Below are 26,326 nucleotides of genomic sequence, written 5' to 3'. Positions count from 1 at the left end.
TCTGACTGACTGGCTCAGATTGTCATCATCAAGGTCTGACTACAAAGCAACCTACGAAAAAATGTTAGTTTTTTTTTACTTCAACTTGATCCGGTCCGTTCAATTTTGTGTCCGAGTTCCGCTCGAGAAGAAGTCTTGTTGGGAAATCTGAATATCAAGATACTCTGGCTCAAATAAATAGTCCACGAGCCGCCATCGATTCCAAAGAGCACATCTATATTGTTGATGTCGTCTGAAATAGCACTTGTGTTTAAACCGAGATTTAAATGAAAGGTCTTGGAAATGATTGGAAGGATTGAAATTGTGTTTTTTAACAGTGGAATTTGTTTAGTGATTCGTGACTTGTTCTCTCGCCCCATGATCTTGTCCAATGTTCAAGAAACTACCTGCAAAAGGGACGACTGTGCCATTTCAATCACACTTCATATTTAGTCCTGATGAGCAGATGTCAAACATAATAAACATTAAACTCCTGTACACTGCGGTGCCATAAGTCATTTTACAGTGGTTTTGAGTAACAATGTTGTTTCTGTCTTCACTTTTCGTGTTTCTTGGTCTGGATAGTATAGGAGGAGTGAGAAGAGGCTTACAGACTCAAACCAGACTCTGCTGCTCTGTATGGGCCGACTTTCTGCTTTTACTCAATTGAAGGAATGGCAGCCACAAGTCATAAATAGTAGATGTCAGTGAGGACAAACTGTTTAAAAGGGAGATTTTTCAGCCTTGTGGAGGTTGTCACTCAATGTTTCACTCAATGCCTTGAATTTTATGCAGTTTTAATATGGCGGTTCCATAAGGAATGGTAGTATTGGACAAGTACACGGTGTAACAAGCAGCAGGGAAATTAAATTAACCACCAACCAAAGTGTATTTCTGGTATCTTAATAGGCATTCCTTCACCCATGTTTCTGCCTCACATTATCCTGTAGCACATACTATATTTCAATAATTACATTTTTAATGACTAAGCTCCTAATGAAACAGGTATTCAGCTTTTATTCCTCCTCCGGGCGTACCAGGAGATTGGAACAACCTTCTGCTGTCGCACGAGCATCAATTTATCGCATATGAACACTGACACCAACGCATGTAAACATCGTTCGTGCAGGAACGCAAGCTGCACCGTACGTCTAAACGCTGCTTTTCAAATTTCCATGTGATTAGAGAAAAAAACACATTCATTTCTTGTTCAATTATTGAATCTTTCCCAGCTCCATGACGTGAGGGAACATTATTATACGGCGAAAACTACATCACCTGGGTGCTTCGCAGACTCCACTAGAGTGGAACATTAGCTCAATCAATGTCAATTATTTCCCAGTCTCCATTATTGCACTGCCAGGAGTGGGCAGAATTTTAATCCCCACTCTGCAATTGCTTTAGCTACATGAGTCTCTGGCTTTTCGTCATGATTAGAAACATGACTGAACATTAAGCCCAATGGCGTTAAACAAGTAGTGCAGGAAAAATGATAATGGGCACGTCGCTCAACAAAACGCAGTCTGGTGGTGGAAGTCAGTAACAGTGGCGATACATTTGGCCCTGTGGAGTTTTACAGTCTCTGTTAGCTGATACTGCGTTGGCAGTAAACGTGACCATGTTACTTGTCACATACATAGAAGCCCTGCATCGTGACTGCCGTACTCGCGCTGTAATGCAATCTTGCCTTAGAGGTAGCTGAAAACCCGAAGACTGTTCACATGGTGACTAGACGCAGGGTCGGAGAGACACAGTGTTCCCGCTGTAAATGCTCAAATAAAGAAACCGGCATTAACGGTTTCGATGAGATCCTTCATCAGGAAGCTGGTTTACACTTTCTCTAAATAATGAAGCACATCTAATCAGACAAGAAACCCAGCGTCGGGCTTTAATAGCATTTCATTGAATCTAAATCCAGTTTCAAATCCTCTTATCGAATCTAAATCCTTTAAGAATATTTTTATCAAAGATAATTAGATTGAGCTTTCAGCACTTGCAAGTAACTCAAGCTGAAAACGTCTATAACAAAGACCTGTAAGCACCATTTATTGACTTATTAGGCAGAGAGTTTTCTATATTAAATACTAATCAAATGCATCTGACACATTGTAATATCTTCTAACTTGTACACACTCTTTTTCACAAGATACTTGAATACTCGGGTTCCAAATACAGCAGTTATTGGGTGTATAAAGCTAAAGTAGTGATGTGATATGCTTCACTCTTTTATTTTAAGCTACATCATAAAGCTACAGCACACTAACCAGATAACAGAAAAGTTTTTTCTTGTTTTTTTCACGATTAACAATTAATTTGTGAGTGTTATCAACAAGGATCCAAGGATGGTTCACTAATCAGAAGGCCAGTGGTTCGATACCCGGCCCCTGCAGTCCACATGTTAAAGTGTCCTCGGGCAACATGCCGAATCACAGACTGATTGTAGAAGTCCGATCCGCGTGGCCTGGTGTCTATCTCTTCTTGAGTGTGTTTTCCCTCGTTACCTTCGTCAGGGCTAAAGGATGCGGATGTCCGGCCAGGGCTAGCTTCACGGTGGTCTCCCAGATGTGCGCGTCCCGGAGCCCCCGGGCCGTCACCATGAACTGGACGGGCTCTGACAAGTTGGCCAGCTCCCGCTCGGCGTACACGGACCCGTCGGGCCTCACGCTGTAGTTGGGGTCGCTGCTGACGAAGCCCACCTCTCTGCCGCGCTGGCAATCCTCGAACTTCACTGCAGAGACAAACAGAAACGGGGGGAGAGAAGAGGCACAGAATGAGAGAGGCCTCCAGTGAGATTTACCTTTCGCCGGGCGCCCACGAATCCATGACACATCTGGCACGTTTAAGATGAACCTGCATCCATCAAGACGTGTCTTGAAATTTCCCTTCCACCGTGACTTTTGAAACAAAAATCCTAACAAACTGAAGCGTAATACAAGGTGGGGAGGCAACCTAATTCTTTTACAATGCAGTCTCTTCCCAAAGTAGACGGATTGCTATATTAAAACAGCCTTTCCCCCAGCTTCTCCGAGGAGAGCATGAAGAGAATTAGGCCGACTGTGCTGCATGCTTTGCTGCCTGCCGTGTGGAGCGCAGTCTCGGATAGGGTTCAGCTTGACTGAGACAAAAAAAAGGAGCTGCGAGGTCGGCCATGTTTGTGCACACAAACTTCTAATCCTGTTTCCAGAGTAATGCACTATATTGTTCTGTTTGAGCGGTACGGAAGGACGGTTTGCAGTGTTTCCACTCCACACACGAGCAAAGGGTCACAGAAGAACAAGCAGAGAGATGGTGTTCGGATGCTAAGTGCATCAGTGCAGATTCTCCAGTGGCAGCTGACATGAATATGCCATTACACCACACAAAATGCAGGGGGAAACCAACGGCCTCAGGAGCGACTATTTGGAAAATCCTTTTTATTTCATTGCCAAATTTAATCAGCACTCAATGCATCATCATCCCATGATTCATAGCATGATGCAACGGCATGAATGACTGATTTGTTGTTTTCAACATGTCTATTATGTGTCAACCTCCCGTCTGCCGCTACCCCCAAGTTGAAAAGCATGTGCTCTGAATGATGCTATCTTCCAAACTCTGGCTGCTGATAACAAGACAAATTGATTTCATAAATCACAGAGGGAACAGATCGCCCGTTATGAGCTGCGGCAGCGTGATTTTAAAAAAAATTCCGGCGTGAAGAATTCTGCACAGCAAGCTTTTTATCAAGCCATCTATTTAATTTATTGCCCTGCTTCCTGTCAAAAGCAGCTCACAAACAACAGGCAAATGAAGCACAACATCTCCTCGGCTATTTGTTTTCAACCTCTGAGTAATTGCATGCATAATTGGACGGACGGTAAACACAGTTTTGACAATGTGTGCATCTGTTTATGTTGGCAAATGCAATCCTTATTTTCATTAGAAGAATAACATGGCAGATAGCAATCCTCATACGAGTGATATGCTCTGTGTTAAGTGACTTTGGGGATCATTTATCAAGTCTGGGCGGGAGGGGGCGGGTGGGGCAATCTAACATCAGGTTGCGACACTGTGACACAGACCTGCTTGAATTGTCCACTGATGAATTGTGATGGCAGGCATGTATTATGTAAATGACTTCAATTAGCTTGAACTGAGCAGGCTAATTGTTGTCACTTAGACAGGTCTCTTGTGGTGCAGCTGGGAGAAGCAGGGCTTAAGGACGCAAGCGTGCACTGCAAAGCGCTGCTTATGATGCGTACGGGTGTCTGTGTGTGTGTGTGTGTGTGTGTGTGTGTGTGTGCCTGTGTGTGTGTGTGTGTGTGTCTGTGTTCCTGTTTTGTGCTGAATTCTAACATCAGCTAGTGTCTGTCTCTGCGCCAGCTAAAGATGTCTGTCTTTAGCTGGCGCATTTCTCAATTTGGATGTTAATTCTACATTAAAAACCTCCGAGGTCTCCGTGGGTCTGACCGTTGTGCGATGTGGTTGGTGCCAGTTGGCATGGGAACACACATGTGGTCCGTCAGGGATGGCCATACTGCAGCAGTGTTAGAGGAATGACTTTGATTTCCTGCTGGAGCACCGGGTCACCTCCCAGCTTACCATTCACCGCCCACTAGTTTGTACCCGCGAGGGGGGTGGGACCACGACCCTGATTCCTAACGCATCTACCGAGTGTGAAAATATTCATAAATGCGTTGATATTCATTAAAAAATGCTGTTCACAAAGCGCCTTTAAATCCGGTGGTGGGATCTGATCTGCCACGCTGTTAAATGGAGATGAAAGCAGCAAAGAGAAACAATGCTGAGACTGGATACTGATAGAGGAGCCGTGCGTGTGTGTGTGTGTGTGTGTGTGTGTGTGTGTGTGTGTGTGTGTGTGTGTGTGTGTGTGTGTGTGTGTGTGTGTACGATGGCAGGATAAAAGGAGAAGGCGAGAGATGCAAATACTGTAGCACACCGAAAAAAAGAGATGGAGGCAAAATATAAAATAAAACAGTAATTGGAACAATTTTCTCTCCCCCCCCCCTCCACACACACACACACACACACACACACACACACACACACACACACACACACACACACACACACACACACACACTAAATACAATGAAATCCGTCATTTTAAGACAAGAAGAGTTAATGTGCAAATGTAGCAGGGCAGATTGTTCATCGCTGTCACATCATGATGCAAATGGAGGCAGTGAATGAAGACTAACACTGTTGATAACTAATCTGTGCTTATTTGATGTCATTGTTCTCTGGTGCATGTCATTTGTTTTGTCATGTTGCACTTGGCAAACTCCAGCACGCCTATGTGCGGGAAATTGAACTTGAAATGAATAAAGTAAGGCACGGCTGACGGCCCTGAAGGTCAGTAGACCCGCAGTCCTTCATCAATTAATAATCACATCCATAATTTACTGCAGGTTCAATCAATACTGCCACCGGTCAGCTCATCTGGAGCGCCGGGTCTGAAAGGAAGAGGCTCCATGGAGGACTGCCCCACTGCATTGTTTCTCCACATGTTATTGTTATCTTCACACTTTGTTTGACTTCTGTGCGCAATTATGAATGATGTTTCATAATTTCAGCTTTAAAACATTCATTTCAACAACTTCAAGCCAATGGATGCAATTCATTGCAAGTCAGAAATTGCTTCTTTCACTGTGTTTTTAAAAACATTTTGTTGAAGATCAACTAAATATCTTGTGGAAAGATCATTTTTGTTTGGTCTGCGACGACTAGTTGAGTAATCGATTAGTTTATTCATCGTTTTGAGTTATTCATCAAGCACGAATTCCAAACATTTGTCTTGTATAATTATTTGCTGCTTTTTTCTTTATCACATTTGATCATCTACCGAAGACCTTGACAGGTTTGGACTGTTAAAGTGGGATGATTTTCTGACATTTTATAGATGAAAGAATTCATCGATCAATTGAGAAAATAAACGGCCTCATCTATCCAGCATGGTGCCCATATCCATGTTAAGTGCCTTTGAGTACCTTTTAAAGCACTATACAAATAAAATGTATTATCATTAGTATTTATCTCACTGTGCTCTGCACCCTGAAGCATGAACTACTTACTAAACTCATCCCATTCAAACAGAGGCATGGACTAACATGCAGCAGCACTGTTATGCTTGGCACAATAAAAGATCTAACCGGTAGCAATATTCGAAAAACTAACTTAATTAGACACACCCAATTATAACTTAATTCATTCCCATCATGCTGTTAAAGTAATGGAGGTGACCGGCTCGTCTGTAGACAGCAGGAGGCTCTCCCCAGCGCAAAGGCGGCTGATTACGGAGTTAACAGGAGTTAATATAGGTTACATTGACTTGCATCTCGATGCGCTCAAGCTCCAAACAGTAAAAATGATATTGGGCAAAAGTAAATTACCAACATTATCATTTTGTGTTGAAATGAAAACTTGTATAGATTCATTTTAGCTTGTAAAACTTCAAGTTGTTTTAAGGAGAGCAACTTAGCATTATAATATAATATAATACATATATATACTTTTTTTTGGTCGTAATTATGACTTCTGTTTTTTTGTGGCAGAAATGGGTTTCCATATATGGACTGAACGTGGGAAGGCCGGCAATGTTGCTTCAAACTTCAAACTGTCTCAGCAGTTTACAATCAACCAGCAGCGTCAACTGTATACAAGTAGGAGCGGATTGGAGCCTTTTAGGTTATGGGACCAGCCTTCTTATTCTATTATGATCCACGAGATCTGTTATGATCCACGAGATATATTATGTCAACTGCCTTTGACGTGTGTTTGTGCGTCCCTGTGTTTTGCCGTGATTCCAGAGAAAAACATCAGCGGTAGTAAACCACCAACTTCAGTGTGTGTGTGTGTCTATTTGTTTTTTTTCTGTTTTGTAGAAGTGTGTGTGTGTGTGTGTGTGTCGTACGCTGTCGTGTCCCTGCATAAGTTTACGTGAGTGTGTGCGTCTGTGCGCGATTGTCTCTGTGTGTGCCAGAGTGTGTTTTGTATATTTCAGTGTGTCCTGCCATCCACAGCGGTGTTTGGCAGGCTGCTGAGGCTGGTGTCATTCTGCTTGGCTGCTCTTCTCTGGACGCGTACGGCAGAGAACATGCTGTCCAACAGAGCGGCTAGCGCAGCACAGGCGCGGTTAAAACAGAGCGGGCATCAGCCGTGACTGCCGACCACCGAGTCCTCTGCACACACACACACACACACACACGCACACACACACACACACACACAGGGTAGGGGCGGGGGGGGGGGAGACATGCTTATGCTCTTTGTCTCTTCCAGCATGAGCTTGTAGATCCTCGACAATACCCAAGCGGAGGCCAGAGCCGCTCTTGTATGGAAACATCACATGTGCATAACGTAGATGACAGGTAGGAGCTCGGCACAGCCTGCTTTGTGCATCCACACGGAGCATGCCCCCGCTCATCCCGCCGCATCCGCCTACACCGTGTTCACCTGTCGACCGCGCACGCCTCCCCGCCATTCCCTTCTCTTGTTGTCACCCGTCTTTTCCCCCCGTCTCCTCCACTTCTCTGTTCTGCAGAGGCACAGCCGTCCTCCATACCTCCTCCTGTCCTTACCTCCTCCCTGGTTAACCCCCACCGCCTGTCCTCCTCTTTCTTTCTCTCGTATTCCCTGCAGACTGAGGCACTTTCATCCCCGAGAGCCGGTCTGAGCCAAAGGCCTAGACACCCTGGTGGGCCAGTTGTTACCGCTGTTAACATGAGTGGAGAACATATGGCACGGGAGACCCGGAAGAGGTGAGAGAAAAAGAGATGGGGGGGGAGATCTGCAAGCATTTATTCACTTTTAGATTATATGATTTTTGTGGATCATTTTTAAGACTTTGATGGATCTTTTTATAGACCTGCTTTTAAACAACAACCTTTATTAGCGCCTTATTCTCCCTTTTATGAGTTTTGCTTTTATCCTGCATGCCTCACCTTGCATTCATTGCGTCTGCTGCTAATTTGATCTGCTTTTTAAATTAAGTGATTTGTTTTCTTTTGCGCTTTAAAAGGTGTATAAATAAAGATCATGATATCGGCAACAACAGATAAAAATAGACGTCTGACAGCAAAACTATATAAAAATGGGGGTAGAGAGGGAGGGGGGTACACCCCCTTTATGCAGTGGATGCAGTTGTAAAGAGACGTTTAAGTTAAAAGTCTGGCAGTGGAATACTTGGTGGAGAAAGTCAGGATTTAGAGGGGTTAAATAGCTCCAGACTAAGCATATGGACATTTGTTATGGTGCCGTTGATCGCAGTTGTGCCACAGTGCTAAGTAAACATTCCCTCTGGTACCCTGCTGCTTTTCTCAAGCCAGCGGGAAAATCAACGCCACCCACTCAATTTGCAAATCACAGTATTTGTGCCGGAGGCTGTGATAGACAGCAGCACTGAGCCCGCTGACGAGTAAACGAACGCGGCTGAAATACAGAACACACTGCGTGCGGGGAGCATCAACATCTCGACATGACTTCTGTGCCGTTGCCATTTGTGTGTGCATGTTACGAGTCATCTGATAGATCACCATCATTTGCCTGTTTTAATTGTGGTTTTAGTTTTTCTAGAATGACAGTGATTCATTAAAATGGACCCATTTGAGCGCACTCTCCAGTGTCACACTGAACAGTGAAGGGAAAGCAAAGCATTTCTTATTCTTGATAAAGAGTGTCACTGACAAACAACAAATGACAACACCCTAATTTGCAAACTAAGAGACGGAAAAAACAACAGAAAAAAAAATATCTGCTTTCCAGAACGAAGAGAAGCAGTCTTGTTTTCGACGAACTGAAACAAGACAGAAAAAGTGCGTGTGATGCTCCAGCGTGTACGTCTAAACAAGGAGAAGGACACAACGTTCAAGGTTCTGGTGGCGACAATGTAGCAGCTCCTCAGGAGACATGTGAGTTGTGATATCCTCTCCACCTACGGGAGGCAAGTGAAATGTGAAAAGTTTACACCTTTTAGTGGGCGGAAGCAGGATATGCAGTGACGAAGTCGTGATTGGCAAGCGGAGATGTAAAATCTATTTTCAGAAGTCGTGACTTATCGCGACAAAAGGGTGCCGTCTCGTGAATGTTCCGTCAAACCTGAGGCGCCCCGTGCCGTACATCCACAACCATTGAAAGGCTTTTGAAATCCAGCCCACTGTGCCCCCCACAGGAACGCTCAAAACTAATTCAATTTACATACTTGCTGTTTTTAAAACACTGCAGGTACAATGTGACTTTCCTAAAAAGGATTTTTTTTTTCGTTGCCGCAGTTGGAAATGAATTTCTCTGCCTCTGCAGTTCTGTTTTAACAAAAGCCCACACAGTTCCCTCTGACAGCTCGCTCTCACAAAAGGAAACCACTGCAACTCAACTGCGTGTGCGTGCATGTGTGTGTGTGTGTGTGTGTGTGTCACTGTGTATGCTTGTGCATGCGAGGGACCCAGAGCAAGAGCGATAAAGAGACACAGGGAGAGAAAGAAGAAGAGGAGGGACATCGGAGTGGGAGTGTGCGACACCAGCTCTTTGCAATTACGATTACTACAGTTGATGCATAAATAGGTATGGGTGTCATGGACTCCCTTCGCTCCCATAGGTGTGCGTGGGAGAGGAGGTGCTGTCAATCCGCATTTGTGTGCGTTGGCCCTCACGTTTTACCTTTTTCAAACGCACATGTAGCGCTGAGAGGCACCTTGTCACACTGTTAGAGCACCGCTATGTACATGGAGCCAACATCCGCCCACGAGCCTGCTGTCACACCTTTGATTTCCTTTTGTCGCCTCCCTCTCTTTCTGCAGGTGTGAGGGAACCAGCGGGTTAAAGAGGCCCTATACTGGCCTATCAGGATACGGAGAAAGATGTACAGTCAACGCACACATATAGGATGTTGTGTCGGCCCCATCGCGGCAGGTCAATAGGTTTCCCAAGATTCCCTCACAGATATGTGTTTGCTTCTGCAGACTACCTCGCCCGCACATTCTTTTATTACCCAGCAGGCTTCGCTACACATCAGGTGTCTGGACGTCGGTACGCGAGCGTTCAGCTCTTTCCCACAACCCCGGCCCTCGCTCTCCCCTCTTATCTGTGCATTAGCCTCCTATCATGAGTGAGGGGAGTGAGGAGGCTTGAGGAATGAGAAAGGGGAAAGAGGCGAGATAAAGAGGGAGAGCGGGGAGCAAAGCAGAGCGGATGCAATTAAAAGACTGGGTCACAGATCGCAGTGCCAGGCGTCAGTGTGATTAATACAGCACCATTCAGCCCGGTAGCTTTTCTCTTGTGTGTTTGTGTGTGTGTGTGTGTGTGTGTGTGTGTTGTAAGCATGCCACACCGAGGGCGCACTAGTGTATCTCAAGCCGTGCCACCTTCAGGTGTGCCAGGGTTAACCCTTTTTAAGGTCAGGGGTCCTGGTGCCCTCGACAAACAGGTCCTAAGATGATCCGGCCGGCCTGATCAGACTTTCATTTCACCAACTACAACAAGCAAAAAACATGGACGTACGGGAGGTAGGTGTGCCGACATTTTCACTTTTTAAAGTAGACTATCTGGAAAATACTTGAGTACAAAACTTCACAGGTTCACACTGTTGTGAACTCTAACAAACACCCAGTATCTTTTTATTTTTTTGTGTATGCTTTTGGCTGACCATCTACTCGGCGGCTCGTCACTAATTTAGAACTGCACAAAAAAAGTCAGGGAAATCTGGCTCCCAATCAATCCACCGTCTGCAGAAAACCTGCATCGAGCCAGGAAACGGCGCCTTCACTATCCCCCCAATTGAGCTGGCGACCCCTGCCTCAGTCTTAGGGTAATGAGCAATGTTCCATTTTTAAAACATACAACTGCACGAACATATCAACCGATTCTTTGTTTTATTTCTTTCCTCTGGCTCCCACTTACCAGACCTTACCTTGAAGGGTTCCCCTTCGATTTAACGCGAGCAAGACAAGGAGCGACGCTTTATCACAGCAATATCTTTTTTAAGGAGGTGAAGCGAAAAAAACTGCCTCAAGGCTACACATTGTCTGTTATCTCCCCAGTACAATATAATCATTTCACACGGCCCAGAGTGAGACGCTGGGACCTCAGCTGAGCCAAGTGGCAGAGAGGGGAATGTGAGCAAACAAGGGGCTAAGATCAGGGGACAAAGGGGGCTCATGTCCGGGACCCCGACCGTATGATGACTGTAATGGAAACCCAATATTCTCCAGTTTTTCTTTTTTTTTCTTCTAGAGTGAGTCACATGTCCTCTTCTGCTCACGTTGGCCAATGTAGAGAACACACTTCAGGTTTGAGGCACTACTTTCCCTTTTATCATATTAACGGACATAGTGCAGCGATGTCATGGTCGGGTGAGTAAATGAGTCCATTTGCAGGGTGTGAGCCGGTCACTGTGCAGTGTTTATGACTGCAGCATCTCTGAGCTGGTTATTTTTAGCTGGTCTTGATTACCCTGGAGACCAGCCTTAATAAATACTTTAAGACTAAAACAGGCTTCCCCCTTGTCCCCAGAGAAAGCAAAGACTCGCTCACAAGGTAATCAGCTTTCAATCTCCCCCCCTGCCCTCCTCTCCTCTTACCTTCTCTCACTTTATCTCTGCTCCCTCTGCGCACTCCCTCTCTGAGCAGCCCTTTCTTCTCCCGGGTTATTCCTAATTTTTTTCTCCATCTTTCCCCTGTTCTTGTGTTATTTGCATAAAAGTGTTTGCATCCCTCCCCGGTGATTGTTTAGCTGCTGTGTTCAGCATCTTAATTTGATTCCCCACAATTGGCCTAATTAGCATTACAAATATACACTTAGAGAGGAACAGAAATATCTGTTATACCCGATTAATTTAAGGGAATTGGAGCCCAGATGAAGAGGAATTTGTATGATACAAAAATGTGTGTCGCCGCATCTCAATAACGATGTCATCCGAGTCCTCTAGAACTGCACTTTCACTACGCTTATGTAAATCGAAGAACGACATGTTTACTTTAACACCGTCCGGAGCGTCTGACAGTGGCAAAGTATTGGTTGTTCATTCGTGATAAAAGATGTAATCACAACAAGAAAGGTGCCTCTTATCTACTCTCGCTCTCCAGCCCAGATCATGTCTTTTAAAGCCAATGATTAGACGTAGGACAGAGCTCCTTCATTATCCGTTGCTCTCATCCATCTCTCTCTAATCCTGTCTCTTCTCCAAAGCCCCCCGGGGCAAGCGATAGACCGGGGTCAGCCATTAGTCTCCAGGCCCTGAGCTGAAACCAGCGGATCAGATGAGGTTCACCAGGAGAACGCAGCTCCGTGGACCACAGGGACAAACGGCTGTGACCCGGGTGCTGATGTTGTCATTATGAAGACAATTGCGTCCAAGAAGTAGCCCTGAGCCATAAGGGACAGTGTTAAAGTCAAAACAGGAATCAATGCATGCTGCTTCAGGCCTGCGACAGGAAACATTGTGCATTAAGTGTCACGCTCACTAACGCAGATTAAGAGATCTAGCATAGAGAGTAGTAGAGGACACACTGCAAAAAGATGAAAAGAACCAGCTGAGTAAAGAAGATAAAAGGAAAACAAACAAAAAAAACAACATGCGTGAATATTTTGTTTACCTTATATCAATAAGTAGCTTACATATTTTACATTGTTGTAGCTGCATTATTGTTGGGCAAACAGTTGCTGATTCCTGCATCAATCCCACAGAGCAACATAGCATTCATTCATGGAGCCATGTTTCTGTCCACCTGATGAATGTCCAATGTTCAGTCTTCATTTAGTCTTCACAACCCTGAGGGAAATATCTGGCTCTTTAGCTGCTAAAAGCTCCGATATATTCACCGGCCAGTCGTTAACTGTCTGGGGTTTGGTTTGGTTTCTTAATATAAAAATATTCACTTCTGCAGCTTTCAGTCAAACTTATACACATGTACCGTACATTGCTTTGATATAACAGCACTCACTGTACGTAAGCTAGCATTTATCGCTAACTCTACCCATTAGTGTGAATTGAGAATGTTCTGAATTCACACAATGGCAGTTTGAGATATGCCTCGCAACTTGAATAAAAAAAGAAAAGAAAAGAAAGAGCTTTTTAGAGTGCAGCCCTCCCTTAAAAGCAACAAATCTGAGTTTCTTTCAAAAGCCATTTGCTTTGAAGTCACCCTGGCCGGTTCCAGAAAATCAATTAAAAACATGACTAATGCATTTGCACCCAACATTTTCCACTTTTCCTCCTGAGAGCGTTTGATGTCCCCCGCTGCCTTATGCGGTGTAAAAGTTGAGATCACAGAGATAGTGACGGGGAGATTTTAACAAGGACCCTTTCACATGAATCCACTGCTGGCAAGTGAAGCTCCGACCTCAAGTGAAATGGAACAATGAGGACTATCGCTACCACTCCGACTGTGCTGGTTTTCCTCGACAGAGGAATCCACCACGCCAAATGGCACAACGTTGCGTCCTGTGTTTGTCCTGCAAAGAAATCTTCCTGTCAAATGATTTGCCAGTAATCAAATGCAAGAGTCTCTGCTCCGCCACCACTCGGCCCCTCCTTACATCGCCTATATAAGTCGCCTGGTGGCAGTTATCAGATAGATCTTCAGGGGTCCTTCATGCGAGCATACCGCTGTCCTTTAAGTGGGCAGCACTAAGCCTCATTGTCTGCTTTAACTGTAGGGAGCACAATAGAAGAGGCTAAATCTCACTGCTCGACTATCTACCAGAAAGAGATGCGAGGTCGGTCTCCCCGGGCCGTGGCGCCAAAACCATTATTCTTATCACTGCAGGACAACTCACCGCAGGGCAGAGAAAACCCTTCTGAAAAGGTCAAACGAGTGAGTCTCCTATTGTGTGTGTTTGCCCCCTCCCCGCCTCTCTCACACGCCACACGTTTCTGTATTTCTCATTAACTGATAATACATCACTCATGACCTTGTGATAAGAATACATTAGCCGGAGACAAGTCATTAATCTATAAGGAATCAGGCTGTTTAGGTTATCAGGTGAGAATGGGTATACGCGTTATCGCACAGGTTATGGGAATAGGCTTAATTGCCCTTCTTTAGCGAGTCACTCAACGTAGTGGAAGTACTTTAGGTACCGTCTTTGGCCACTAACCAACTGAAACTGAACGTGCTGGAGGAGAAATTGCCTCATCATTGGTTCTTGTTTGACAGATAAAGGGGGTGCTGGTCGCACAGTAGAGACTGCACGCAGTAGACTGGTTTGACGTGCTTTTGTGGAGGTTATGGCTCGTAGGGTTGCACAACTCCAGGAGTATTTCATGTGGAAACATTGTATGGCAGTTTACAGGAATTTATGAGCAATTATTAGGAATATCAGGACTGAAATGGTAATACAAGGGTTATTTGCTCAGGCTGTAGTTACCATGTAATATGCAGATAGAACCACTAAATCATTAACGCATTTTCATTTGCCAAATAATTCATGTTCACAATTCAATGCGTTTGTCTGACACGCTCATGTGTCATGTGCAGCTACGAGCAAGTTATCTCATGGGGAAAGGTACTTTGAAAATGTGATACGACAGTGTGGGCTGTGAGCAAACCTTGGGTTTGAAGTGGACAACCAATAATATAAAAGAAACTAAATGAAACATCATGGTAAAAACTTGCGCTGATGCTTAACCTTGACATATTCCTTGTACTTCATCCGGCTGTATTCATCCTTTGATTACACAACACTGCCCACATTTACTGACTTATTTAATTGACTTTGTAACATCAAACGATACAACACAACGTTCTTTCTCTCACTTCCTGTAAAGCTAAGCGGCCCATACTGACCAACCACAGCTGTTGTGCTCTCATGTATCCACAGTGGCCCAAACATACACGCCAGCTTAATGCATCTCTATAAATCCAGTAAATTCAATAATTGTGTTGCTTTCTGCTCGCTGCTGTTGACCACCACTTTTCCTGTGTTAAAAAAAAAAATCTCTCGATGTACCTTTACATCAGCGTATGGGCCTAATCTCCTGCCTAAGCAAGCATGAGTGCTGCTGTTATGGATTACCACTCTTCAAAACAACAAGAAAAAAACGCCAAAGATGAATTGTCAGGCCAAAAGGATAACCCATGAGACAAAAGCCATCCACAGACAGCTCAATTTGAACAAAAGAGACATTCAGGCTTCAATCAAACCTGGGAGGTGGAGCAGAACTGTCTTACAGAAGAGGTCAAATAAAAAGAACGAAGAGGGCTCTGTAAGAGGTGAAACGCTTAGAAAAAAAAAAGTTTAAAAAAAGAGCTTTTTCTTTTGTCGTGTCGTCTTATACAACACAACTGACAAACTCTAGATATAATTATTCAAGCTTTCAAAATATTCCCTCCTAGATGAATTACTGTACGTTGGAAGTGTGTGTGTGTCTTTGTGACAAACAAATGACAGCGAGAGAAGCAAAACATGTTTTGTATCAAGTCAAATATGTTCAATCGTTCTTGGTATCATTTTCCATTAATTAAATATGTCCTTTAATTAGACAGAACCATTATCACTTCCATTAAAAACAATTAAATACACCATCCGTTCTGTCAATTTGGCCACTAAAAGCTGATTGGCTCGATGCCAGCCTGGCAAACTGCTTCTAAAAGATTCACACTGGAGAGGTTGGCTAAATTTGTCTTTGCTCGAGTAAAAGCTTGAGAATCAAAACCCAACCAGAAATAGCTCTGCTGAATACACAGCACAACAGCACACTGACGGGCCGGGATTATTAAATTAGAAGTTTAACAGCACCGCATCCGAGGGCAGAGTTGCTCTTTTCCACTTCCGTCTTTAGTCCCATTTCGGTGTTCTAGGTTTTCCTTCAATGAGCATGATCATCCTGCTTCTTGAGACCGGCTAAATAAGATACACATCGCCCGTCTGTGCGGATCGAAGCGCGGAATGACGATTCCATGCAAACTGTTCTGGTGGCTACAATGTTGACTAAACAGATATTTGTGAGAGCCACTAGATGTGTTTGTTGTGCACAAGTGAATCTATAGCGAATGGATCTACCAAAAGCTGGAACACGCAAGAAGTGTTTCCCTCTCAAATAAAGTTACCCAGTACGCAGCAGGAAGCCGATGCTCTTCGTGATCGCAAATGATCGCACATCGGAATGTATATTCACGAATATAAAAACAAATACGAGGAAATAAATATGAGCGTGAAAAGTATATTTAAATCCTGCAAATCACCATGTAAACAAGGCGGAGGAGCGTGTTCAAGAGAGTCGGCCGTCCTGCAATCACAGGCTTGGGGCTTTTAAAATCCCAAATTAATTGCTGTGCTTTATTGTCTTGGCTTTTCTTGCAAGCATCAATTTGTCAGCGTAGGTGCTAAACTTCCGTCGGGCCTATCTGAGCTCGCCGACGGCACCGCTCACGTCACGCGCCGCGGCGCCACAACCTATAGCGTATGCTCGGACTTGAGCTGTCCTCCGCTCTATGCATAAATCTCCGCCCCGCCAGAGGCTGGGAGGTGACGAGCGAGGCAGATGAGGACATCCAGTGCAGGATGAGGGATGGTGGCAGCCGTTCCCCCGGGCCACGGCGATGGCACTACATCGATCCAGCCACTCCGGAGCCTGAAGTGCAGAGCCTTTTGGCTTTGTCAGCACTGTTCAGCTCAGCATTGCTCCAACTCCCCTGATCACTGTCAGAAACCCGGGAGGGGAAAAAAAAAGCCTGAAGAATAGGAGGAGAAAATGCTGATGTATCTGGTGCCAGACAGGCGGCGCAGAATTGGCTAAATAACTGCGAACTATTTACCCGGCGCTTCTTTATCATTTTCTAGCTGTTTTGAGATTCAGGCAAATTAATGTTCATTGTTAGGCAGGGGAAAAGCAGAAAGACAGATGGGTTTTCTTTTTCTTTTTTGGAGCTGTTCCTCCTTCATCTACCTCTAAACATGAGCACCTGTTAATTCAGCCTGCCAACCCGTGCGCCAAGAAACTTAATTCTGCTAATCTACTCACATATTTACTCAGGTGGAGGTGTGCTGGCACCACTGAAGCTATGCACTGTTGTCTTCAGACGGCCAATGTTTGTCTTCCGAGGTGATTCACTATATACTCCCTTTTATGTCTTCTGACATTAATCTCTCGAGTCACTTTGGATGTTCGCAGAGAGTTTCTGGTCGTTCTCGTCTCTCTACATACCGAATAGAGTCAATACAAGCCAGACCTTGGACTTAGAGCTTCCTGTTTTATTGTTCCCTCTTTAGGTTTAAGTTTCCTTTCCATCTGTGTCACAGTACAGGCGGGTAGAAAATCTGCAGCAGGGGCTAAAGCACAGGCCTTGAAGTGCATGACAGATTTAATTTGCTTAAAATATCACATCCTGGGGTTAGTCTAGGGCATTTTAGATATGGCAGCCGAAGTCAGCCGTTGACTTCAGCATTGTGGCACTGAGCCTTTAGAGGCCATGCTCAACATTACAAACACTGCATTAGAGGTGCTGATAGGAGGATTTTGTATCCTTTGGACTATTTAAGACACAGTAAATAATGGTATTTCCCAAACACGGCCAAATATTGTTTGAATTAGCAAAACATAAAGCATGAATTTGCTCGCTAATTTCCATTATCATTACTTCTTGGTTTCGTTATTCTGGATTTTTCTCTACCAATTAGACATTTTTGAAAGAGATCATCTTGTTTCAGTCCCATGTTTAGTATGTGGCTATCGTGTTCTTGCCACCAGCTAATTACACTCCAGGGTGTTTTAAACAGCATAGAGTGGCCCATTGTTTCCTGACACACCCGGCTCACTTAAGAACAGTCATTGCAGCATGGAAACCATTTATCATGAGAAAACAAAACTCAAATCATTCTGCCAGGACTTGTAAAACTGAACTTAGACTTTCTGCTGTGTGCAGGGAAAAAAAAGCTTTCATTTACCCCATAACTATTTGTGTGTTCAGCATTTACGGTGCAGTGGAATCCATTAGGCACAATTGCTATGTTGGCATGGGTACTGTTTAGGTGGGATAAGCAAATTCCTGCGCACACAGGGAAATTTGCAGAAATGTCAGATGTGGAGAGACGACAAATATCCGTCTACAGTATGCCTCAACATAATCAGCCTGTTTTAGGCTGAAGAGACATTTTGTTTTATCGGGGGACTCACATGATGACGCCGCGCATATAAAGAGGCCTATTAATGTGCCCACACCTACACATATACCTACGTTATGGTTCCTATTGTCGTACGCACTTTTAAAATATCTTCTGATCGATGCCAAAACTTTAGATAATGGAATCGGTATAATAATATTTGATATTTTATGAACCGGTAATGCACCAGGTGATAAGGTGTTCATAAAAGTTAGTCCATATACAGCACGCGATGAAATAATGGGAGGACTTGGCATTTCCCTCTGTTGTATTCTGAATAAGTATTTCCTATGAAAAGCCTGCTGGTAAATGTCAAGCCGGCTGTCATTAAAGGCGCTTTGACATTTTTATTCCATCTTTTAAAGGAGCGATTCCATCTCTGCCAACTGAGGCGCTAATCTCTGCTGCTTCCCTACCGACAAAATACGGACAGATTAACTCAATTACTCCCTTACTTGAGTGAATGAAGGAAACAATGCATTTCTCATTTAAAACTAATCCTGTGTGGGAGCTACGGAGGAGGAATATTGCAGGTGTGGGGGAAGCGCGCAAGGCTCGGAAATGAATTTTGAGGCAGCCGGCGTGTGTTTGCTCATTTTTTTTCTGCGCTCTCCCTCAACCACAGGCAGAGATCGAGCGGCGGAGTGAGAGCGGCAGCGGGCGGGAAGACGGAGACGAGGAGGAGGAGGAAGAGGAGGAGGAGGGGGCAATAGACAGACAGATAGAAGTGATGGAGTGACGGGCAGGCAGAGTCAGGCGGAGAGGAAGAGGAATGAGAGAGACAGAATGGGGTTTACAGCTCCCATATGTCAGAGTTAGTTTGCAGGATGAGGCAACACAAAATCAACCAATTTCCACAGTGCTGACACACTCGAACTAATACCCTGCATGGGGCATTACAGTCAGCCCCGTGTATGAAACACGGCGTGACACATGTGGCGTCTGCATTGTCTGCAGCGTCTGCTGCACGGGCGCAGATGGCAGCGGCCATCCTCGGCGCCGGCGCCGTTGCTCCGCCTCATGGGAGATGCGGTCCGCGATGACGTTTCTCTGACGGCGCGAGGGCCATCTGTCGTCACATGACGCCCTGTTTTTCAGCTTCCCGACGTTTCTCGTAAACAATTCAGACGCCATGTGAAGGACGGCTGTTTGCTGCGGTGTGGGGGGAAAAGGTCAGGGCTCGGCGCTTACCGCGACGGCACTGTCAGTGAAACCCTGCAGCGGCAGCAGCGGCCAAACCCCGGATTCACAACAAAGCTCTGTCAGACTGCAGGAGAAAGCTGTCAGTGCAGACGCCTAAACCTTTGCCGCCCTTCCCTCTCACTTGCCTCACTCTGACTCATTGTGTCAGCTCTTCAAACTCTCTCCATTCTTTCCCGCCTCGAGCTAGATGCAGAAAGCAAAAGGAAGAATGAGTCCATCTTCGGCTGCTGTAAACAAAAAGGAACACTCTTTGTGGTCGGCGGATCCTCCCTCCCCTGTCTGCCTGCCACGTCAGACTTCTCTCGGTTCCATGTTCACGCAAGAGGGAATTCTGTCCCCTCCTTTTACTCATTTTCTGGTCCTTTGGTTATTCGCGGATAAAAATAAATTGGAGAACGGGGAGATAATGAAGATATGATGAGGACAAGGCAGAGAGAGTGATCCAAGAATATTGAAATTGACTTGAGCGACTCCACAGCTTTCTCCTCTCCCTCGTCCTGAATGGTGATACAGGCTCATTAAAAATTCATCGCTCCGCTGTGAAAAGAGCCGCCGTCTGCATTTTGGCCGAACCGAGAGACTGCCAGCATTGTCAGGTCTGTCTGCGGCTTCGGTGTGTGTACGATCCGGTCTGGTTCTGCGAAAATTGACCTTCGGGATTCCGGCCTAAAGCAGCGTAAACCAAAAGTACGCTGAAAAAAAAAAAAAAAAGAGTCTACAGCAAGACTCTGGAGTTTACGATTCTAACACGCTGAAGTTTAGCTTTCCACTTCACCATTTAAGGTATTTGCTCCTGGATTTTAAGTCCGGACCTGACCATAGTGCGAAACGAAAATTTACGGGATACGTAAAGTTATTACAATCCATCCAACTGTTGGATACAAGTTTTTAAGTCAGCCATGTCTATAAGGTGTGATACACACACTTATAATGCATTATAATCGACTTAAAGCACTGCATGATTATATTAAGCCCAACGTTAATAATCATTTTAATCTTTTTACAATGTGTTCTAACCTTTGTTATTATGCATTATAATGTGATTATAAGTCTAAGTGGTCAATTTTTTTAATTAAACAAGTTAAAATGACATTTCTATGTGTGGTGTTATTAAGCAGAAGTATGCATGTTATGTATTATAGACATGGCCGTCATGCCGTTACCAGACATTTCACTCAAAAACATAAAATGTCCACCTCATGGTGACACCGCAGGAAAGTCATAGGATTGATCATCAGAAAATCATTTAGAGTATTTCATGGTGAAATAGTTGAGTAGATCTGGAACCTTTGACCATAGCTGAGAAGTCAGAGGATCACCAAGTGCATTACGGTTCACCCTCTGGGAATATTAAATGTCTGTAAACAATTTAATGGCAAATCCATTCAATGGTTGTAGAGACATACAAGTTTAGACCAAAGTGATTGACTGCCTGACAGGCAGACAAACCAACATTTCCACGTCGTGGCTATAAATGGTAGCATACAGAATAGACTTTCACTTAATGAAGCTGTATCGTGAGTTCAGTCGCAAGATACAAGCCTGATTTATTTCTTATACATCTGCCAATCACTTCTCATGCATGCGCACTCATTGTGTAGTTGCATTGCTCGGGGCGTCAATCACGACACCAGCTGTGTAGATCAGCTTGTGTCCTCTATCCAATAAGCACAACGACACAATGACATTGTCATCCTATCATCTTGCTGCTCTCTTGTTTAACATGACTGTCTCTCCACCTTCAGTTTGTTCATGTTGCTGTTAGCGTCCCTCCACCTCCCCATCTCCACCCAGTCTTCACAGATCCATCAGCTTCATCAACTCATCACTCTATTAGGCTAATCATCTTCATCATCATCACCACCACCAGGTCTGGACTCCACAAGGTAATTCATTTTGTTGAGTCCCAGGCTAGAGGGCCCTTGACTACAAATCCCCCTTCAGAGTTCAAGCGCCAAAGGCTTTGCCAAGACTTCCTCACATATCACCTGATTGAAATACAATGTTTTCTACTTGTACAATTGAAAACTGAATTATTGGAGAGGCCGAGGTCATAATTTTAATAATACCTTCCTTATATATTTAATTTGTTTCATTTCTCGCCATTCACATATATACAAACCCTTGTAATCAAGAGTGACTGGAACGAGATGCACGTAAAGTAAAAGCTCAAGAGCTCGAACGGATAAAGCTATTTGTCTTCCAGTGGGATCTCCCAGTCAATGGCCGCGTTTCCCAGATTCGTTAAGACGCTCTTAAGCGCTAAGAGCGTCTTAGGAGCGCCCTAAGAGCGCTGTGAAAGAACGACGTGTTTCCCAGAGTCGTTCTTAGCTTAAGACGCTCTTTTACTAAGAAGGAAACGTAAGATTAGTCTGACCCACTCTTAACAGCCTTCTTAGCGACAAACGTTCACTGCAGCCGCGTCAGGGAAAGTTATGACATTCAAAGGAATACTTAAACCATGCGTAATGATGACTGTGCGCCCACAGCTGCAGAAGACTGACTCAAGAAAAATAATAGCATAAAAAGAAAAATAACAATATAAAAAGAAAGAATTGCGCATGTGTTCCTGTAGCTACATAAATAAAATGAATCATCATTAATATCACTCATTGCGTTTTCACACACATTCTGCATCTGCATATGAGTTTACGTTAGCTATAAAAACATCAACAACCCTGTGGTATTTCACATGTATCAGGAAACTGACAGGTGTAACTGAACTTGGCTGGAACCTCATCAAGAGAGGCTCCACGTCTGAAGGCGTTGCTGAAGTCCACGCGTGAGAGACACCACGGCTGCAATACAGTATAATCTCGCTGCTGACCAACAGCGTCGCCGTGCGCGAAGCCAGATGGTTTACATAAATGCATGTGTGCGTCAGCACTTCTCCACCTAATGTGCTGTCGGACCGGGCTGTCCAGTCCAAGTACCGGCTTCCCCGTGTGGAGAGCCAACGCCTCGTCACGCTGGTGTCACCACACATCCAGAGGCCAACCCGCTGCAATGTTGCCCTCAACCTGCGTTTTTACGCAGTGGGGAGCTTCCTGGAGGTGGTGGGGGACGGCACCGGCCTCAGCAAGGCATCGGTTTCACGCAGTGTGGCAGCCGTGACACCGATCCTCCTGCGCCATGCGGACACACATCAGAATGCCCACCACGCGGGACGAGGGCCGCCAAGTCCACCGTGGATTTCATGCCATGGCTGGCAACCCCCGGGTGATTGGTGTCGTGGATGGCACACACACACGCACGCACGCTCGTAGCGTAATTGCACCTGTGTGTGGGGACCACAGCGTGTTGCGTGTGATTTATGTGCTGATAAAGTGGTGGGTGATCGATTAACCTGGCATCGATTGATTTAGTTTCATCACCGCGGCGGTGGACAGCTCCCACTAAGAGCGTCTTAGGAAGCTTCTTTGGCGAGATCTTAAGAAGGCAGTTAAGAACGCATCAGGGAAACACTCGTATCTTAGCGCTCCTTCTTAGCGAACCCTTCTTTCGAGCCTTCTTAAGTCCTTAAGAAGGATCGAATCTGGGAAACGCGGCCAATGTCTTTTCCAGCTTTTCCTTCTATGGACTGAACTCCTTCCTGATGAAAAGTCCATAACAGTTGCAAAACATACAAGCTCTATGAATGCTCCGTATGAATCTGTGCTGTGCTACAAATTGCTTCATTGTCTGTATAGAAAACAATCTATACGGCACTTTACCTACCACCATTTTCACAAGGTAAAACATGAATTTAATGAGCTATCTAGTTTACACAATGCTCCTTTGAATATCCTAAGAACTTTTTTTGCATAACAAAACTGAAAAAAATGTGTCTGACGTTCTTTCTTGCGAAACCTTTCCACCTCTTCAAATGATGTTTTAGTATGAATATGCAAGGACAATTTTTTGAACCCAGACAGGAGATTATGGTCAAATGATAGTCGGCACTTAACATTCAACATGTCTATGCTTATCAACAGAGTGTTCTCTTTGTGTTGCTTTGGCTGGAAACGGCAGGAAGGGGCACTGGCCTAATGCAACTGATGAGCACTTGAAGAATAGTTGCATTCAAACCTGTTCCTATTTTATATTTTAAAAAAATACATCTATTTGTACTTGACCTACGGTAATTGGATTTCATTATAAATCTCACTGATCAAGACAAAACGTGATTTACAATTGTTTACTGTACATTTGAGTTTCTGCATTACACCTATTGTCTTTAGTTCTGGCACTGTTTATACAAATCGGATTGGAAGTTGTGCTTTTTATTTTAGACCTTTTGCCTGTGCGTGTCACGTAGCAACTTGAGATGAGGGACTGGATTCGGGTTAAGAGACGACGTGCTTGACCGGACTGTTTCACAAGTAGACTAGTAGTTGAAGTGTTCATTTTAAACCGATTCAAATTGAAAGACGATGCGTGGTGGGTTCAGATTGCATTTCGGGCCAATGTTCTGCTTCTTTTGCTTTCCACACAAACCGTTTACCTGCATTCAACCAATACTTGATAATGCAGAATGTGTTTGTATAGGGATTGTGTCGGTTATAATGTAATGTGCTATTTTTGGAGGGAAGTTACAGTTTCAATGGACCCAGCTTCGCTTTGTGCTTCTATAGGAGAAGCACATCTTGCTTTCAAGGACAGTTGTTTGGTCTATTTTCCCACTGATACACATTCACAAAGTTATTTGATCACTCTTTTTTGCTCGACATGAACAACGGTTATTGTGTAACAATACTTTTTCTGCAAGGTTTTGTGATGAACTTTTACTGGTTATGCAACAATCTCTATTTAATAATGATGCCCTTCATAGGCGAGAAGACTATCTATTCCTATGTTCCTAATGCTTGTTGTCGGGTGCCACCTGGTCGGTATTTAGTTTAAAATCAGGTGAAATGTCGGTTCATCAGAAACTCCTTGAGCTCAGACTCCAGCGGGTCTCCAGCAGGAAGCGGCACACCGTTGACCGACCCAGATCCGCCCTCGCTGCCACCTCTGACCTGAAGTTAGAGAGGAGCTTCACCTTGCTGAGGGGAGGGAGGCACGGTAGAACCAGGACTGAGCAAGGCCGGCTGTCCCACCCTGCTGCAGTAATGTGAGAGGTTTTTGAGAGAGAACCTGTTGCCGAATCAGTCCTGCTTTTATTTACTGGAGCCGCCAAAATCAACATAAAATGAACGTTTCTTGCAGTAGCTTCAAGTACAGTTTTCAACAACTGTATTTGCCTCAACTGAGATCTGACGTCCCCCTAATCCATCTATCCATCCATCCATCTATCCATCCATCCATCCATCCATCCATCCATCCATCCATCCATCCATCCATTCCCTGTTCTGCAACTGAGCTGAGTCTGGCTTCCTGTTCTCCTCAGCCACGACCTCCAGTCGTGATTAGCGGAGATCATACCTTGAGATGTATGATCTCCACTGATCATAGCTGAAGGCTGGGAGGTAAATACATGGGTAAATGTATTATTTTATATTATTAAATATAATATAAGGATACATTACATTATGATTTGAGCTAATCATTAGAATCTAAATTATTTATACAAATTATTGCAGTTACTCTACTGACCCAACACTTTTAGTGGAATGAAAATGAACGATTGAGACTCTCAATGCAGAGGAAATCTTATTTATTAACATAGAGTAGCATCATCTGTGGGTGTATGACAAGCTACTTTTAAGCATAAGGCCAAAAAGATGTGTTGGTCAAAAATAGGCAAATATATGAATTGGCTTTTATCTTATTTTTTGTAAATGGCCTCCAGCAGTTGGTTTTGATCGAACTCTACGTCTCGCAAAAGTCTGCAGAAAATTAATACAGAAAATAATACATTATGGAAATATTTTGCTGATGTTGTTGCTCTTCCATATGTATTCTGCACACAGGCATGCCCACACTAACTGCAACATTAAAGGTCATGTCTCCATGCCAATAATAATTGTTCAAACTGTTATCGATTTACTCGGAGAGTATTCTCATATGTAGTTGAAGCTATGATATCATGTTAACGTTAATGACCTTCACAAATACAAGGAAGCAAACTATTTACATAAAATCTTTGAAAATCCGCTTTATGGACTGCGAAATTATTGAATATGCATGAAATCAGAGCGTTGACGGACTGCTGAAGGCGAATTGAATATATTTATGTCCAGTATTTTAAAAAGGATCTTCAATGTACAATGATTGCAAAAACATCCCACAGACTGCAGACTCCAGGTTGAAGTTGAGCTCTAGAACTGCCTTGAGAACAAAATACGTCAAACACGCTGATTTCCTTCATGTGCACATCGCTCAATAGCACAACTAGTGGTCTAAAACTCCGCACGGTACTTTTAATAATAATGCAGTTCATGATAGCAGGAACAGCAGGCTATAGCAGTGCTTTTGTGTTATCGATTCATTCAGAGGTTAATGAAAATGTTCCCTCCATCAATGTGTTATCTTTGGTAGAACCATTGGTAACCTTATTAAAAAGATGGAGGATGTGCATGTTATACGGTTTTGAAAACATGGAGTCTTCAGCTTTCAGAGTCCATAATCCTACCGTCTGCTGCTATGTGTTGTTACAAAGTATTTTAACAACAAAATCATAGAAATGTTCTTAAAAAAAACAAGCAAGCTGTGTTCAAAAGGACTTTGTTATTTTCGCCAAAAACGGCAGATTTAGTGATGGACGTGTCTGCAACAATTTTAATAGAAGAAAAAGCCACACAGATTGGCCGGGAGAAAAGACAGCCCTTCAAGAGTGATATTGTAATCCCCCGAATCAGAGGAAACTAACGGTATCTGTTTCAGCCCGGTTGTCCCTTGCATTGTTGTGTCTTATAGCATGGAGATCTTCGGAAAGTCCCGTGTTTGTGTATTTTCTCCAAATTGATAGTTGCATTTGAAGTCAAAGAGTCGGAGAAGACACTCAGTTGCATCGTCATCCATAGATCTTCATTAAGTCTTATGTTTGGTCGGCCATTCCTGATTTATTTTGGTTGTGACAAATTGTTTCCAAAGGTCGAGGCTCGGAGATATTTAATTCAAGAAATA

The 26,326-nt window shown here is 44.1% G+C and overlaps 1 protein-coding gene across 2 annotated transcripts in view; it reads right to left on the bottom strand.

The window, feature by feature from the left end:
* Nucleotides 1-26,326, bottom strand: part of cdh4 (cadherin 4, type 1, R-cadherin (retinal)) — a 170,471-nt gene that overhangs the window by 59,703 nt on the left and 84,442 nt on the right. For both annotated transcript variants that reach the window (XM_068594083.1, XM_068594084.1), the window contains exon 5: nt 2,481-2,707. In XM_068594083.1, the coding sequence (XP_068450184.1) occupies nt 2,481-2,707 (227 nt within the window). The remainder of the gene's footprint in view (nt 1-2,480; nt 2,708-26,326) is intronic.

The sequence above is a fragment of the Clinocottus analis genome, unplaced genomic scaffold (genome assembly GCF_023055335.1).
Source record: "Clinocottus analis isolate CAN_PGR_092001 unplaced genomic scaffold, fCliAna1.0.p SCAF_3, whole genome shotgun sequence".
Taxonomy (NCBI): Eukaryota; Metazoa; Chordata; class Actinopteri; order Perciformes; family Cottidae; genus Clinocottus; species Clinocottus analis.
This window is presented reverse-complemented; position numbering and strand designations above follow the sequence as displayed.